General features: G+C 48.8%; 7 protein-coding genes across 7 annotated transcripts; 2 read left to right on the plus strand and 5 right to left on the minus strand.

Moving 5' to 3' along the window:
* Positions 1–201: 201 nt before the first annotated feature.
* Positions 202–1,663, minus strand: BDV37DRAFT_288142 (nucleotide-diphospho-sugar transferase; the record flags this gene model as incomplete). Its single annotated transcript, XM_032088232.1, has 2 exons — positions 202–848; positions 901–1,663. 2 exons carry the CDS (start codon positions 1,661–1,663, stop codon positions 202–204), a joined length of 1,410 nt encoding a protein of 469 aa, XP_031936142.1.
* Positions 1,664–2,366: 703 nt separating this feature from the next.
* BDV37DRAFT_275762 (uncharacterized protein) lies at positions 2,367–3,361 on the minus strand (the record flags this gene model as incomplete). The annotated part of the gene is made up of 3 exons (XM_032085447.1): positions 2,367–2,799; positions 2,850–3,184; positions 3,248–3,361. 3 exons carry the CDS (start codon positions 3,359–3,361, stop codon positions 2,367–2,369), a joined length of 882 nt encoding a protein of 293 aa, XP_031936143.1.
* Positions 3,362–5,369: 2,008 nt separating this feature from the next.
* On the minus strand, positions 5,370–6,272 carry BDV37DRAFT_290798 (alpha/beta hydrolase; the record flags this gene model as incomplete). Its single annotated transcript, XM_032088808.1, has 1 exon — positions 5,370–6,272. One exon carries the CDS (start codon positions 6,270–6,272, stop codon positions 5,370–5,372), a length of 903 nt encoding a protein of 300 aa, XP_031936144.1.
* A 431-nt stretch (positions 6,273–6,703) lies between these two features.
* On the plus strand, positions 6,704–7,715 carry BDV37DRAFT_290799 (alpha/beta hydrolase; the record flags this gene model as incomplete). Its single annotated transcript, XM_032088809.1, has 1 exon — positions 6,704–7,715. The coding sequence occupies exon 1, from the start codon at positions 6,774–6,776 to the stop codon at positions 7,713–7,715; it is 942 nt and encodes a 313-aa protein (XP_031936145.1). The 5' UTR covers positions 6,704–6,773.
* Positions 7,716–8,420: 705 nt separating this feature from the next.
* BDV37DRAFT_288146 (zinc-dependent alcohol dehydrogenase family protein) lies at positions 8,421–9,713 on the minus strand (the record flags this gene model as incomplete). Its single annotated transcript, XM_032088233.1, has 4 exons — positions 8,421–8,595; positions 8,673–9,030; positions 9,099–9,189; positions 9,252–9,713. The coding sequence occupies 4 exons, from the start codon at positions 9,711–9,713 to the stop codon at positions 8,421–8,423; spliced, it is 1,086 nt and encodes a 361-aa protein (XP_031936146.1).
* Positions 9,714–10,317: 604 nt separating this feature from the next.
* BDV37DRAFT_290803 (uncharacterized protein) lies at positions 10,318–11,350 on the plus strand (the record flags this gene model as incomplete). The annotated part of the gene is made up of 3 exons (XM_032088810.1): positions 10,318–10,342; positions 10,404–10,842; positions 10,943–11,350. The coding sequence occupies 3 exons, from the start codon at positions 10,318–10,320 to the stop codon at positions 11,346–11,348; spliced, it is 870 nt and encodes a 289-aa protein (XP_031936147.1).
* A 585-nt stretch (positions 11,351–11,935) lies between these two features.
* BDV37DRAFT_290805 (alpha/beta hydrolase) lies at positions 11,936–13,217 on the minus strand (the record flags this gene model as incomplete). The annotated part of the gene is made up of 2 exons (XM_032088811.1): positions 11,936–12,845; positions 13,198–13,217. 2 exons carry the CDS (start codon positions 13,215–13,217, stop codon positions 11,936–11,938), a joined length of 930 nt encoding a protein of 309 aa, XP_031936148.1.
* Between the last annotated feature and the right edge of the window lie 596 nt (positions 13,218–13,813).

Genomic DNA, 13,813 nt, shown 5'->3' on the forward strand with positions numbered 1-13,813 from the left:
AAGGAATAGTATGGTATCCTGTGTTTCGATATTCTTTTTCTGTGTTTTCCTTTCCTCGTTTCATCTCATTTTGGAATATTTTGCTATGGCCTGTTCACCATGAGTTACTAAGTTAGTCTGTTGGTTGCAATGGTCACACAATGTACACAGCATGATTGGCACGGATATGCCTTGAAAGGAGAATTTGTGGATAGAAAGAATCTAGCTATCAGTAAGCCTTGGCACCTTGATATCCGGATTCTCAAAAACGGCCTTCCAGTGGGCCCGGACGGTGTCACAAAGTCCACTTTTAGAATTCCAAGTCTCAAAGGCGGACTCCATTGTGCACGCTACAGACATAGTCTCCTCCCAGAATATACGCTCAGCATCAAACCCGAGCCGTCTCATAGCCTCTGGTGGATAAGTCCACAACCTCGTTGGACTTCCATCAAACCCCTGCAGCTTCGGCCCCAGAAGCTCCTTCCCTGGGTTGAATTCTGGAGCACCAGCATGAATAAAGTAGACACGAGGCGGCTTCGCCACGGACGGATCCCGGACTCGCCATTTCCCTTGGCTTGTCAGATCATAGTCCTGGATCGGATCTGCTTGGACGTATCCTGCATTGATCGCGGCCTGGGGATTTCCGGGCTTCAGATTTCCGAGATCAACCACGGTTTCACCGACGGCGTAAAAGCTCTGGTTTAGGGCAGTCGCCGCGTGGAGGAAGGTGTCTTTGTCGCCTGCGCCCGGTGCACCTTGCCCGAGTAGCGAGTAATAGTAGTTAGGTCCGTAGTAATTATAGTACGCAGCAAGGAGCAAGCTGCGGGTATGAGTTGACTTGGAGACAAGAATTACCCCGGCTTTGGTAGCTTGTCGTGTTGTCGAAGGGGGTTCGGGCTGACGCGAAATGTTGAAATATACCTGGCCAAGTGACTAGGCCGGTGGATGGGAAAGGTTCAGACTGGAGGAGTGCCATGGGGTCATGCAGAGGAACGCAGTCGGCATCCAGCCATAGGAACTTCTCAAAAGAAGAGAAAAGCATGGCGAACGACTTGATCTGAAACCCTTCTATGGGCTGGATGCTCTTGGTCTCATTCCCATCTGCCAGTATCTCAGAGAGCACCAAGCACTTTGCCCCCAGCTGGGGTAAAACCACCTCGCAAATATGCCCTTCATACTCTGTCCGATCCTTCATGAAGAGTTCCACTGGCAACGTCGATCCCGTCCGGCGCAGCAACGATAGAGACACCACGAAAGTAGGCAAATATGTGCCTCCGGCCGATGACACTATTCCTACTGTTCCCGGAACGAAAGCATCACCGATGTCAAAATTCTGGATGGCCTGAACAACGCCATCGTGGGCTGATTGCATGGGCTGTAGTATTTCATCCACGTTGGTAAGGAGATTTTGGCGAGGGGTCTCGTGTATTGCGTCAAATCGTGGGAGACCTGGGCTGCCGTTCTGGATCGGTTTGGGACAATCGGGCACATACTTTTTCAGTAAAGGATGCAGATGCTGCCATAAGCGAGACCGTCTCTCTTGTAGTGGACGTACTAGATTTGGAGGCTCCTTATGCCAGAAATAATGTGCACTAAGGAGGCAGAAAGCGGCCAGGAAGCGGCCAGGAAGGCCGCAACGATGGTTCTGCGACGGGACAACATTCTGTCGAAGAAGCTGAGGCATGGACAGAACCCAGGAAAGATGCGACCAGAGAGAAGAAAATCATAAGGAGGCTGGAGTGACAGGGAACCCCGTCTTGTATCACACGCTAAACACGTCTTGTTGTTGACCGGTGCAAGCGCAGACGCCTGTAGCTGATCACCCCGGTCTCCACTCTTGTTTCTGATAGGGTTCAGTCCCACCCTAGGAAGCAACGATGCTCTCCCGAAAGCTTCGGCCTGTCCGCTATAATTCAATTAATTCGCTCTCGATGTAACCCCCAATTGCTGCTCAGCTGGCGGATCTCCTATGCCAGACCTATCAGCAGTCAGACAGAATTCCCTAGGCAATAAAATATGTATATGTATTTGACCATTGAGACTTTCTAAAGAACTAATAAATTGAGGTAATAAATACATATATATATGTTATAGCTGTGTAGAAATATACCTCCGTCCTGAACCCGCACAGGCTTTAGCTGATATGCCGCAGTTCCCTGAAGTCCCCTGGTAGACTCTGGTGGCTACATGTTCCAGCCTAGGACCTAGGTACACGTTCCGGAAATGAAGAGTGACCTGTAGCAGTGGTGCAGTCAAGAACATGATGGTAGGATGTAGAAGGATTTACTGACATAGTTCATCTCAGTAAACCAGCAATGGATAAGGACATATTGTTTTTGTATGTTAAATATTTGATATTATGTGACAAAGTAACATGCAGGGTGGAGTCATTCAGCGTCTAGGTGCAGCATTTCCAGGGTAGTAGACCAGAGCCTTGTCGCACCATTCTCGTCATAGGCCCATGGAGCATAGCCCGGTGCAAAATCTCCTTTACTTGGATCGTGCGGCTCAGCAATCTGGCAATTGTCTAGATACTTGCCTCCCTGGCCTTCTAGCTCTCTTGCCACGGATGCCCACACAGTCGTAGCTACTCCTCGCTCAGGGCTCTTCCAGTACCTCGACAATACATCATTGTCAGCCCAGTCAGCCTTCTGTTGATCTGTGACATGGCGGAGCAGTTCTGTTTGAATCCCACCGGGGTGCAGGCTAAAGGCATGCAGCCCTTGGGGCCCGTATTGCCTCTCAATCTCGTTGGCGGCCCACACTAACGCGGTCTTGCTCTGGCCGTAGGCCTTCCAAGGCCCATACTCCCCGCTAAGACTAATATTGTCGAAGTGGACAGGAGAGATTCGGTGGGCGCTGGAGGCAACAATAATGACGCGAGAGGCAAGTCAGGCGCGGAGGAAGCCAGCAAGAGAGGTCTCAGCTTGTAAAAGAGTAGGAAGTGTGCGAGGTAGTTACTTCCAAACTGTGTTTCAAACCCATCCACTGTTCGGCTCTCTGGACATGCCATAACACCTGCATCTTCGATGAGCACATTCAATGTTGGGCTTTTCGACGTGAATTCCTCAACACAGTGCTGAACAGAGGCAAGGGATGTGAGGTCAAGGTGCAGGACATGGACACGGGGACTGTCAATGATGTCACTCAAGGCTTCGTTGACTTTGTTGATATCCCGTGCAGTCAGATAAAGAGTGGCACCCGTCTTTTAGAGCGCTCGGACGGTGGGAATACCAATGCCCGATGAGCAACCTGTGATGAGGATAACCTTTCCGGCGAACGCATTTTCAACGCCTTCGTTCTTGACAATCTGCAGCGCCGTTGGACGGGCATCTCCAGGCCCCTGTGGGTGTTCGTGTACGGCAGAATATCGTGAAGCCATTGTCATGGGGTGTTGAGTGCAAGCCTTGGTAACAAAAGCCCTGCACATTTAGAACTTTGGGGGCAGAGAGATCCATGAGATTGGTGCCTTTTTAATTCTTCTGGTAAAACCTAGAAAGCACAGTCATGATGTCAGTGCTTTTGAGGATTTCTCATCTGCATTCGACCAATGTTTGGCAATGCCTAACGCTTCGGCCGACGAGCCTGTACGGCTCCGAAACGTACCGCCAATGGCTGAACCGAAGAGAGAGGAGTTTAAAGACACCTAATCTAAGTAACTAGATAGTTATTCGTCCGCTTTATGTCAGCCGGACTAGTAATTGCGCCTGTTGTCCCTGGTTCGGCATTTGGTAAGGGAAAGCAGAATCACTTAACCTTAAACAGCTCTGGCACCCAAGTTCGATCTTGATCAAGGCCCTAAATCATCTGAGGTACAACGAAAACTCATCGCGTACAGCTATGTAAAAGAATAGTCTTTCTTACTTTGAGACGTCATGCTGTAATTTAATGTTGCCTCTTTTGACGTTTGTCAGGGGTTTGAAGAAGGCACTGTGGCTTGCTGTACGTCACCAGCACATACCAGATGAACCTCATATATAATGATACGCAGTGACCGCGAACCGGTAGACTATATCTCAGAAAACCCGACTAAAGTTTGAGACGGGTCAGCTATTCCAGCTCACTCGATTTTACAACTCCCGCTATTTCTGGGGACTGTCGCGTATGAAACTGAAAGGGCCTTCATAGCAACACGAACACAAGCCTCATCCCCGATAGTAATTGTGGGCATTTACTCTTATAATCTTGACCACACCCTTGCAGACATGGAAGTGTCTGCCAATAATAATACGAACATGCTGTCTTCACAGCCTCGTCAAGCCCGGCGTGCCCCAATAGCTTGCGCACGTTGCCATGCCCGCAAGGTCCGATGCGATGTAGCGTTTCAGGGCTCGCCATGCACGAACTGCCGTCTCGACCAGTGCGAATGTCATGAAAGAGGCCATAAAGAATCGAATAGACTATGGTACTTTCTTCTACCCCTGACACTTCATATCAACTACGGTATACTGTGAGAATGTCATGGCTGACGTGATACAAACCCGCACATATAGTCTTGCATCCCCACTTCTTATCATTGGTAGGTCTTCACATTGGTGAGCTTTGGGACTTAAAGTCCGTATCTAAGTATTGTCACCGGAATGGCCGCTTTACCTTCATGCTAACCTCCATGCCGTTGAACTTTTCTGGAGCTTGTGGATCTCCTCCCAATGCAATGGCTTTGTTACCAAGGTCCCATTGAATAGTGCAAAACATGTATAATAAGTGTTGTATGGAACCTTTGGCTTTGAACCATGGAGTGATGGCTACCTTGTCCTATTCATGCACCCAAGCAAGCTAGATCCATGTACAGCCTCAGATCACCGTAGTGACCATGATACATATAACATGCATTCTTAGAAATCCTTATAATTGGTTCATACGGTTCATTCGCAATATTAGACCATATCTCCAAGTTCAAGACCTCTAACGAGCGCCTAACAGCTATACTATATGGTTTCAATCGTCGTTCAACCAGGTGACTAGGCAGTTAGTATATGAAGTGTTAACTATCAAGGGCGCTAACTGTCGCTGGTTGTTGAATGGGGGCTCCCGATCGTTGGGGCAAAGTCGACCGTTAGATCGGCCGATGCTTTTTACTGTTGCAGATATGCCGTCACACAGCAGACCTTGACAGGTGTTCCAAATACATAGCCCTAAAGACTCCCAAGATTACTTCCATGGCTAGACATTCTCATTCCCCGTACTTCTGTGCTAAGCTTACCATGACGTGGCTAAATTAGTTGCAGTTCCAGCATTACGCCCTGGTTAAAGTATATTAAGATATTACCCATGGTACTTTCAGCGACAGCTACATATGGCACCTATATCACTATCATATGCGCTCAGTCATTATCTATATCACTATCATCGCACTACTATATAGCACTCTATATAACATCGCAGAGCCATTAGGCGAGATGCTGCTTCATGAATTCGGCAACATTCTGAGCAGCCGGCCCAACATAAGCCTCGTTATCGTAAAAGTCCATGTGCGCTCCGTTTGGAACAATGACCTTCTTCGCCGCACCCCCAATCAGCTTATCCAATCGCTCCGTATGCCAGAGAGATCCCGCCTTGTCACCGGCGATGAGCAGGACAGGCTGCTTCAGGAACACGTCGGCCAGGTGGAAGGCGTCGAAAGTGAGCACCCGCGGGAAGCTGAGGTACAACATTTTATTCTGGGCGCGGGGATGTTGGGCACGCGGGGTGAGGTAATAGTCGCTAGCGTCTCGCATGTCCCTTGGGGTCGTGTTGTCAAGCTGTGGAGGCACGTAGGGTGCAGCGGCGCGCTCGGCACCTTTGGCTTCGGCGGTAATCTGGGCTGCAGTGGCACGAAGTGCCTCGACATGCTTCGACGGGTCCTCATCTCCATCCCAGCCCTTACGAGCAGAATCTCCGATGTTGACCATACTAACTGTGGCCAAGGCCTTCAACCGATGGTCTGCCTTGGCCGCTGCGGTTGCATAACCACCCCCAGCACAGATACCCAAAACACCAATCTTCTCGGAGTCAACACTGTCGAGATTCTGAAGGTAGTCGATCACGGCGTAGATATCGGTCACTCGCTCGTTCGGGTCTTCGAGGAAGTGGGGCTCTCCACCACTGGCACCCTGGTAGGACGCATCATAGGCGATGGTTATGAAACCAGCGTTTGCCAGTTTCTTTGCGTATGTTTGGGCGGTTTGTTCCTTGACACTGCCACCAGGATGGACAATTATCAGGGCGGATGTCTTGGTTGAAGTCGGTGTAGAGGGCTGGAAGAGAAGGCCAGCCAGGTTGATGGAGCCTTTGGGAATGCTGATCGCAGACATTGTGGGTGTTGTTGAATATCCAAAAACGAAATAGTAGTAGAGATGTAGAAGTAATGGAAGTGACTATTGATGCGGATATTTATAACCGAAACATGAGGGTAACCAACCCGTTAAGCTTTTCGATATTGACATGCTCATCGGCCGAAGAGCGATTAACTCAAACGATGACGTATGTGAGCTGACATATCTGCTGAGCCAACTAAGGTTATTGAACTCTACACTGCTAGAGTACCATTAAAGCAGAAGGAAACATCGCTCGTGTTTCGGCCGACCTGCTGGTTCAGTCCGATATATCGGTGATAAGATAGGGTGGATTCATATTTTCGGCCGAAGCGACAGCGATAGCCGATGATCTGCCAAACCCTAATCTCGACGTCACCAATAAAGTCATATAAGTAGAGCCAACTCTCGTCCCCCTCTCCTTTCCCATCCACATCGCTTCCATAGTTTCAAAGATAGTGACACACAAAAGCTAACACCCCTATCAAAGCAATCACTACAATGTCTCAAACAATTAAGACAGTTAGCATCCCAAATATCGCTTGGGAGACCGCCGCCAACATCCACTTCCCGCCTGCCTTCAACGAGAAAAAGAAGTACCCCGCCGTTGTATCAGCACATCCGATCGGTTCCTGCAAGGAGCAAACCTCTGGCAATGTTTACGGCAAAGCAATGGCCGATGCCGGCTTCGTGGTTGTTGCCTTTGATGCATCTTTCCAGGGTGCCTCCGGTGGCCATCCTCGCTTTACAGAGAATCCTGAGTTTCGTGTTTCCGACTTCCGCTTTGTGATCGACTATATCCAGACACTTCCGTATGTGGACCCGAAGCGTATTGGTGTTCTTGGAATCTGCGGTGGTGGCGGCTACGCGATCAATGCAGCCATGACAGATTACCGCCTGAAGTGCTGTGTTGGCATTACACCAGTCAATTTCGGCCGCCTTACCCGCGAGGCCTTTGGTGAATTCAACCCTGCTGGCTCTCTGCAGAAGATGGCCGATCAACGAACTCTTGAGGCCCAAGGTGGCGAGCGCTTTGTGTTGAACTACCTCCCCCCTTCGGTCGCCGATGCTCAGAAGGCGACGACTGATATTGATGTTATCGAGGCTACCGATTACTACAAGACTTCTCGTGGCCAGGCCCCCAATGGTGCCACGAGCGGTTTGTTCTCATTTAACAGTGCCGCTCTTGCATGGGATGCCTTCAACCATGCAGAAGTACTCCTGACCCGACCCTTCATGGTCGTTATCGGAGACAAACCCGGTGGCTTCGGTGCCTACCGCGACGCTCAGGAGGTTTATGGCCGCGCTGGCGCGAAGGAAAAGCAGATTGTTGTTCTTCCTGGTATCTCGCACTATAACCTTTATGATAAACCTGAGGCTGTTCAGCCCGCACTTGAACAAGTGCTTCCATTCCTCAAGAAGCATCTTGGCGAAGCTGAATAAATACAATGATACGATAGAAAATTAATTTTGTTTTAAGTCCCCCTTTACATTAATATTGCGCTCGAGATGAAAGTCCTTGTGTTTCATTGCTTTGAACAGTCGTCCAGATTTGCAATGAAATAGTTGGACTTCTGTAAGATAGTGTAAGGTAGTTACTCTTTAATAATGCGTTATTCTGTCTCTAGATGTCCTTCTATATATCTTACATATCTATAGCTCAATACGCACCGAAATCTCGTGGGCGAACTAAGCTGGTCCATTTGTTCGTTTCTGCAACCGTTTTTCACGGCATGGCCAAGGCGACCTCATTACCAATCTATAGCCGTGAAACATGAATCTTCATATGGTGTATTCGGAAATTAACTTCTCTTATATCCACCATTGTGTATGTGTGTTACAACAGCATTGTATTACCTATGATGAAAGCCTGCTCACCCACGTAGGTCTCAAGGCTGGGTTGATCTTCTTATCACTTTGTTGCTTTTCAAGATCTCCACCACCATAAGGAAGAGTGCATCAAGCCTAGGCGTGTTTTCCATTTTTTGGGTATCAGAGACACTCAGTACAGATCGTTTTGTTGAATATAGGATGATGTTTAACACAGTGGTAAGTTGATGGACTAAGAGAAGAGTTAGAAACAGAAATAAAAAGAAATGAACAGAGTAAAAGGTACACCAACACCGTCTACAACAAAATATGATTGACTCAAATTCTTATAACAACCTTCCCTGTTTGCTGGCCCGAGTAGACATAATCGAAAGCTGCAGGAGCATCCTTGAATTCAAATGTTTTGCCAATGATTTGCTTCAGTGAGATCTGCTTTTCTTCAAGAAACCGACAGAGGCCCTCTTGGTCAGCTTTTGAGCCGACTTGAATTGCCCTGGAGAAAGACTGTTAGTAGCGGCCCTAGTTATCACTCGGGCAAAGGGGATCGTGGGGAACAGGGTAGGGACATACTTGAGTGTTGCCACTTTCAAGAATAGACTTCCCAACGCATCAACAAACTTATGTAGCTCCAGTCCACCTAGAAACCCGATCCAAGATATAAGACCACGGGTAGCCACGGATTTAACACTTTTCTCGATGCTGCTACCTCCTACAGTTTCGAGTACAATATCGACGCCTTGCCCTTTGGTCAAGCGCAGGATTTCCTTTTCCCAGTCAGGCGTGGTGTTATAATTGATAACGTCAACAGTCCCTTCCTTGCCCAGGGCTGCTGCAGTCTGAAGCTTTTTGTCCGAGGAAGAGGTGATAATTGGATGGATGCCAGCACCCAAGCAGATCAGTAGTGCAAACATGCTCACACCTCCTGTGCCTATATTGCGACCACCGACGTATTAGACTTTTCGTTGTAAGACCCCGCGGATGGAGGGTATACATTACCTAGCATCAAAGCAGATCGTCTCCGGTCCAAGGGTCCTGTCATACCCAAAGCATTCCAAGCCGTGGTCCCAGCGCAAGTTATACACGCCGTCTGACGGAAGTGTTAGTCCATCCTAGAAGATCAACAACGTAGCATGAAACTCTCAGCTGTACCTCTTCCCAGGAGAGATGCTGTGGGATGCGAACGAGCACTTTCTCGTCGAACACTGCATACTGTCGTAGCACGCCATCGACATTACCGCCAAGCTGGGCAACCGCACCCTCGGGATCCGGCTCATCGATAAACTTCAAGTCGAAGATCGGGGACACGCGGTCTCCAACAGAGACCTTTGTTACCGCAGACCCAATTGCCACCACCTCCCCAGCGCAGTCAGACGCGGGAATGCCTTCCTCCTTCACGGACACTGGGTACTTGCCATGAAGCATGCCTACATCTCTGTAGTTCAGGGACACAGCATGCACTCGCATGAGAACTTCCTGTGACTGGAGTGGAGGAACCTGTTCAACTGCTACGCGGACGGTTCCAGCCTCCTTTCCTGGGGAACGTCGAAAGGCCTCATAGCTCTTAGCACGGACATTAGGACAATACCATATACCAATATCAACTATGTTCATATGTTGTCTTTGGTAAGCGGAGTCTTATGCAATGAGAATTCCCCAATCCTATATAGTCCGTAAGTTGCGTATACCAAGATTTTTAACATTATAGTATTCAAAGTGACCTATTTGTCATGATCACTTCATCCACGATTAACTCTACTAAACGAATGGCGTGGGATTTGACTAATGCTAAACCCTCCGCCCATCAGCCGATGAAGAACATCTCTTCGGCCGATGGGAAACCGGTTAGTTGCTGATCTGACTCCATGCGTCAATCTATGGATAATTCCAGCACATCTACAACGTGGGGCGATATGCTCACCAACGATTGCTGCCTTTCATTCCATTGGAATATTTTTCACTCACGTTTATCCACTCACCTTGGCAATCGCCGACCCGTCCCTGATATCCGCAAAAGCCACGCAGTTAAACTGCCGTGCTGACCATGTAAACTCCGTCAACTCCGTCTAAACTGATATCTCCGAAGAAGGGATGCGCAGCCCAATATTTCGTTTTCGAAAGATATATAATGCTGTTTCCACGTTTGATTGAACTAATTAATGCGCTTGGCCACTTATAGAGCCCACACAAGACAAAGCGTTCCGCCTACATTATAATCATGGACTTGCAGCCTGTTTGGTTTAGTACGTAAATATCTGATATATCGAAGGATACCAATTAGCTAACCGCATAATCTATAAATAGTCACCGGCTGCTCATCTGGGGTTGGCAAAGCACTGGTCCAGACTGCCGTGCAAGCCGGCCATCACGTCGTGGCCACTGCTCGCAATGTTGCATCTCTCTCCTACCTACCAGACGGGCCTCGTGTCCTCAAACTCGGTCTGGATGTCACCTCGAAGAGTGATATCACGCAGTCCTTGTCTACGGCTGTAGAGAAGTTTGGCCGCATTGACATATTAGTCAACAATGCCGGGTACGCCGTGATGGGCGACACCGAAACAGTGCCAGAGTCAGACGCCCGTCTTCAAATGGAAACTCTTTTTTGGGGTCCGGTCTTCCTTACACAAGAGGCCGTTCGTATATTTCGAGAGGTGAACCCTTCAGGTCAGGGTGGCACCGTAGTGCAAGTCTCATCCATTGGTGGGCTTGTGACATTTCCCGGTAGTGCATTTTATCACGCTAGGTAGGTCAGATCCAGCTTCATATCTCAACTTATTTCAAATATCGCTGTGAAACCATCATGTTCTCCAATATTTTCGTTTCTGTTGCTAAAATCTCAATAGCAAATTCGCCCTTGGCAGCTTCACTGAATCGTTTGCCAAGGAGATGGATCCTGCTTGGAATATTAAATTTATGGTGGTTGCCCCTGGAGGGATCAAGACAGACTTTGGTTCGAATATCCAGTTTGCCGCTCGCCATCCTGCTTATGATACCCCTACCTCCCCGTTCAATCAGTTGCTAGCATATATGAGCAACCCTGCAGTTCAGGAGATGTTCTCGACACCAGAACAGTTGGCTAGAGTGCTCTTAGACGTTGTCACAGGACAGGCCCAGCGACCCTTGCCGAGGCGGTTATTGATGGGTGCTGAAACAATTGCTCTACTAGAAGCAGATCTTAAAACTTCCGCGGAGGACTTGGAATCCTGGAAAGATGAGACTCTGCGATGTTCGTCACAGACGTCCCAGTAGGAAAATTCAAATACCTACGAATCTCACAGTATTGCTTTCCTGCATAAATATCAACTCGAGTGATTGATAGTCCAGCCATCTATAATTAGAGAAAATAAGCAAATCTGTCTCTTGAGAAGGCAGGAAATCGGCCTATATTCCAGTATAGGGATTTATAGATAGAATACAGCGCATTGCAGATCTAGAGTCGTGTAGCTTCCTCTATAGTCTATATATCATCATATACACTGCCTAGCTTTTACCTGGTTACAAAATTGTCTATATTGCAAGCAGTACTCCTCCTGTAAGTCCTGAATAGATAGTGCTATTGTTTATGAGGGAATAGATACGCCCTACACAGCGTTTAATGACGCCTCGTGTCAAGAGAGTACATTGCTGCGTCGATTTTCGGCAGTCTATGCGACATCTTTAATTGACTATTAGATCCTTAGTTGCTGTAACCAAGTATAGATCAACCCTCCAACTATGAATACATTTCTCACTTCAAGAACAAATATATCCCTAATACATACGAGATACAGTTACATGTAAGGGAACTTCGGCCACACCCTGCATTCCGCCGCATCCCTGAACCCAACTGTACATCCCTATTTCGGCAGATGCTGAGAAAAGAAGCTGACCAATTTAGGACCACTGACGGTAGTGTTGTCATAAAGTCCGACATGGGTCTCGCCGGGGATCTGGAAGAGCTCCTTGGGCTCTAAGGCACGGTCATACGATTGCTGACTGAAGTAAAGGGAATCAGCGGCAGAACCCGCAATGACAAGGAAGGGACGGGGCGAGATCAAGGCATTCTGGTTAAAGGCCCAGAAGTTGACGACCTGGTCCAGACTGCGAGTAACAACGCGGTTCGGGGCCCGGGGGTGATATCCACGAGAGGTACGGTAGTATTGGCTCGCCTCACGCCACAAGGTGGGAAGGTCGGGAGGCAGGTTGTTCGGGTCTTCCGGAGCGATTGGAGACAGCTCAGGTTCAGCACCATGCGCTTCGGCCGTACGGAGCTCGCCAGCCTGCTTCAGTCGCTGCTCAATAACAGTGCGGTTAAATGCCCCAGTGGTGTACTTCAGCCCCTCACGGAAGAGACTTCCGACATCGACAGCGCTGACAGTTGCAACGGCCTTCATGCGCAGATCGGTCTGGGCCGCGAAAGGGACATAGCCACCCGAGGCGCAGATACCGAGGGCTCCGATATTCTCCGGGTTAACCTCGTCCAAAGTAGTGAGGTAACTCACGGCGGCCTTGAAGTCTTCAACTCGCTGCCCGGGATCTTCAAGAAAATGGGGAGAGCCGCTGCTCTCTCCCTGGTACGCGGCGTCGAATGCCAGCGCGAGGAACCCGTTTTCAGAAAGGTGCTTTGCATACAAGCCGGCGGTTTGCTCCTTCACACCTCCGTAGGGATGGCCGACTACAATGGCGGATCCATTGCGGTTGGGAGCTGAGGACTCAGGGAGGTAGAGTTCGCCGACAATAGTGAAGTTGCGGCTGGGAAAGGTCACCCTGCGCGCAAGGGCGAGGTTTGCAGCTATCAAGATCTGCGTAAGGTAGGTGGAAGGTTTCATTTTTGAGCTGCTGTGCTACTTCTTCCTATTGGAACGCTTTGGATAGAAGTTGATTGCTCGATAAAGAATAAAGACGGTAATGGAGTCCCCAGGGCAGGTCTGTCTTATATAGTTCATCCGGAAGGACTCCAACTGTATCCTGTTCTTCTCCTTTCTTCACCACCGTCCTCCTTTTCCCCTTTTCTACTCCCTTATCTCCGAATCTTGGTGTGGCTTACATACCTCAAGATTGCACCATGTCATCACCCTATGAGAACAATAATACTGTGCAGCGGAATGCTAGCACTTACCAGCTGCACGGCGTCGTCATCATTAATGCCAATTTCTTGGCCCATTTCAATATCTAAGGGAGATCCCCAGTTCTGTGCATCTTTTAGAACTTCAGTATTGTGGGGCGCCTAAAGATCCCTGAAAGAACAGCCGATGAGACCCGCTATGATGCTGTTTTAGTGCCACGGCCATTCTATTGGCAGAACTAGATCACAATAGTACGATTGAACAGACCTCAGCCACCAACTCAAGTCGTTAGCGTCTGGAAGCGATAGGGGGTTCAGAGGTTGTCACATTCTGCTGCAGCACAGGCATACAGAATTTAGTTCCGTTCACATTATACAGAATTACTGGGCAGGACTTGGTACTCAGCTCAAGCAGATCAGAACAATTGTCTGACTACGGAGTCCTGGCTCTCAACTTCGCGGCGTTTCATCAGGTCGGGTATCACAACCTCTGGTGCGTCGTTAAACCCGTTGCAAAGGGCTTGGCTTGATCAGGAGTGCGCTGAAAGTTTGTCCAGGCATACTGGCGGAGACTTTTGGCTGAGGTGAAAGTTAGAGAACCGAAACTGTAACCCACCTTCACAGTTGCGGCATATACTTGAGTGGGGATGTGGAGTCTAGAACACAGGTG

The sequence above is a fragment of the Aspergillus pseudonomiae genome (genome assembly GCF_009193645.1).
Source record: "Aspergillus pseudonomiae strain CBS 119388 unplaced genomic scaffold BDV37scaffold_110, whole genome shotgun sequence".
Classification (NCBI taxonomy): Eukaryota; Fungi; Ascomycota; class Eurotiomycetes; order Eurotiales; family Aspergillaceae; genus Aspergillus; species Aspergillus pseudonomiae.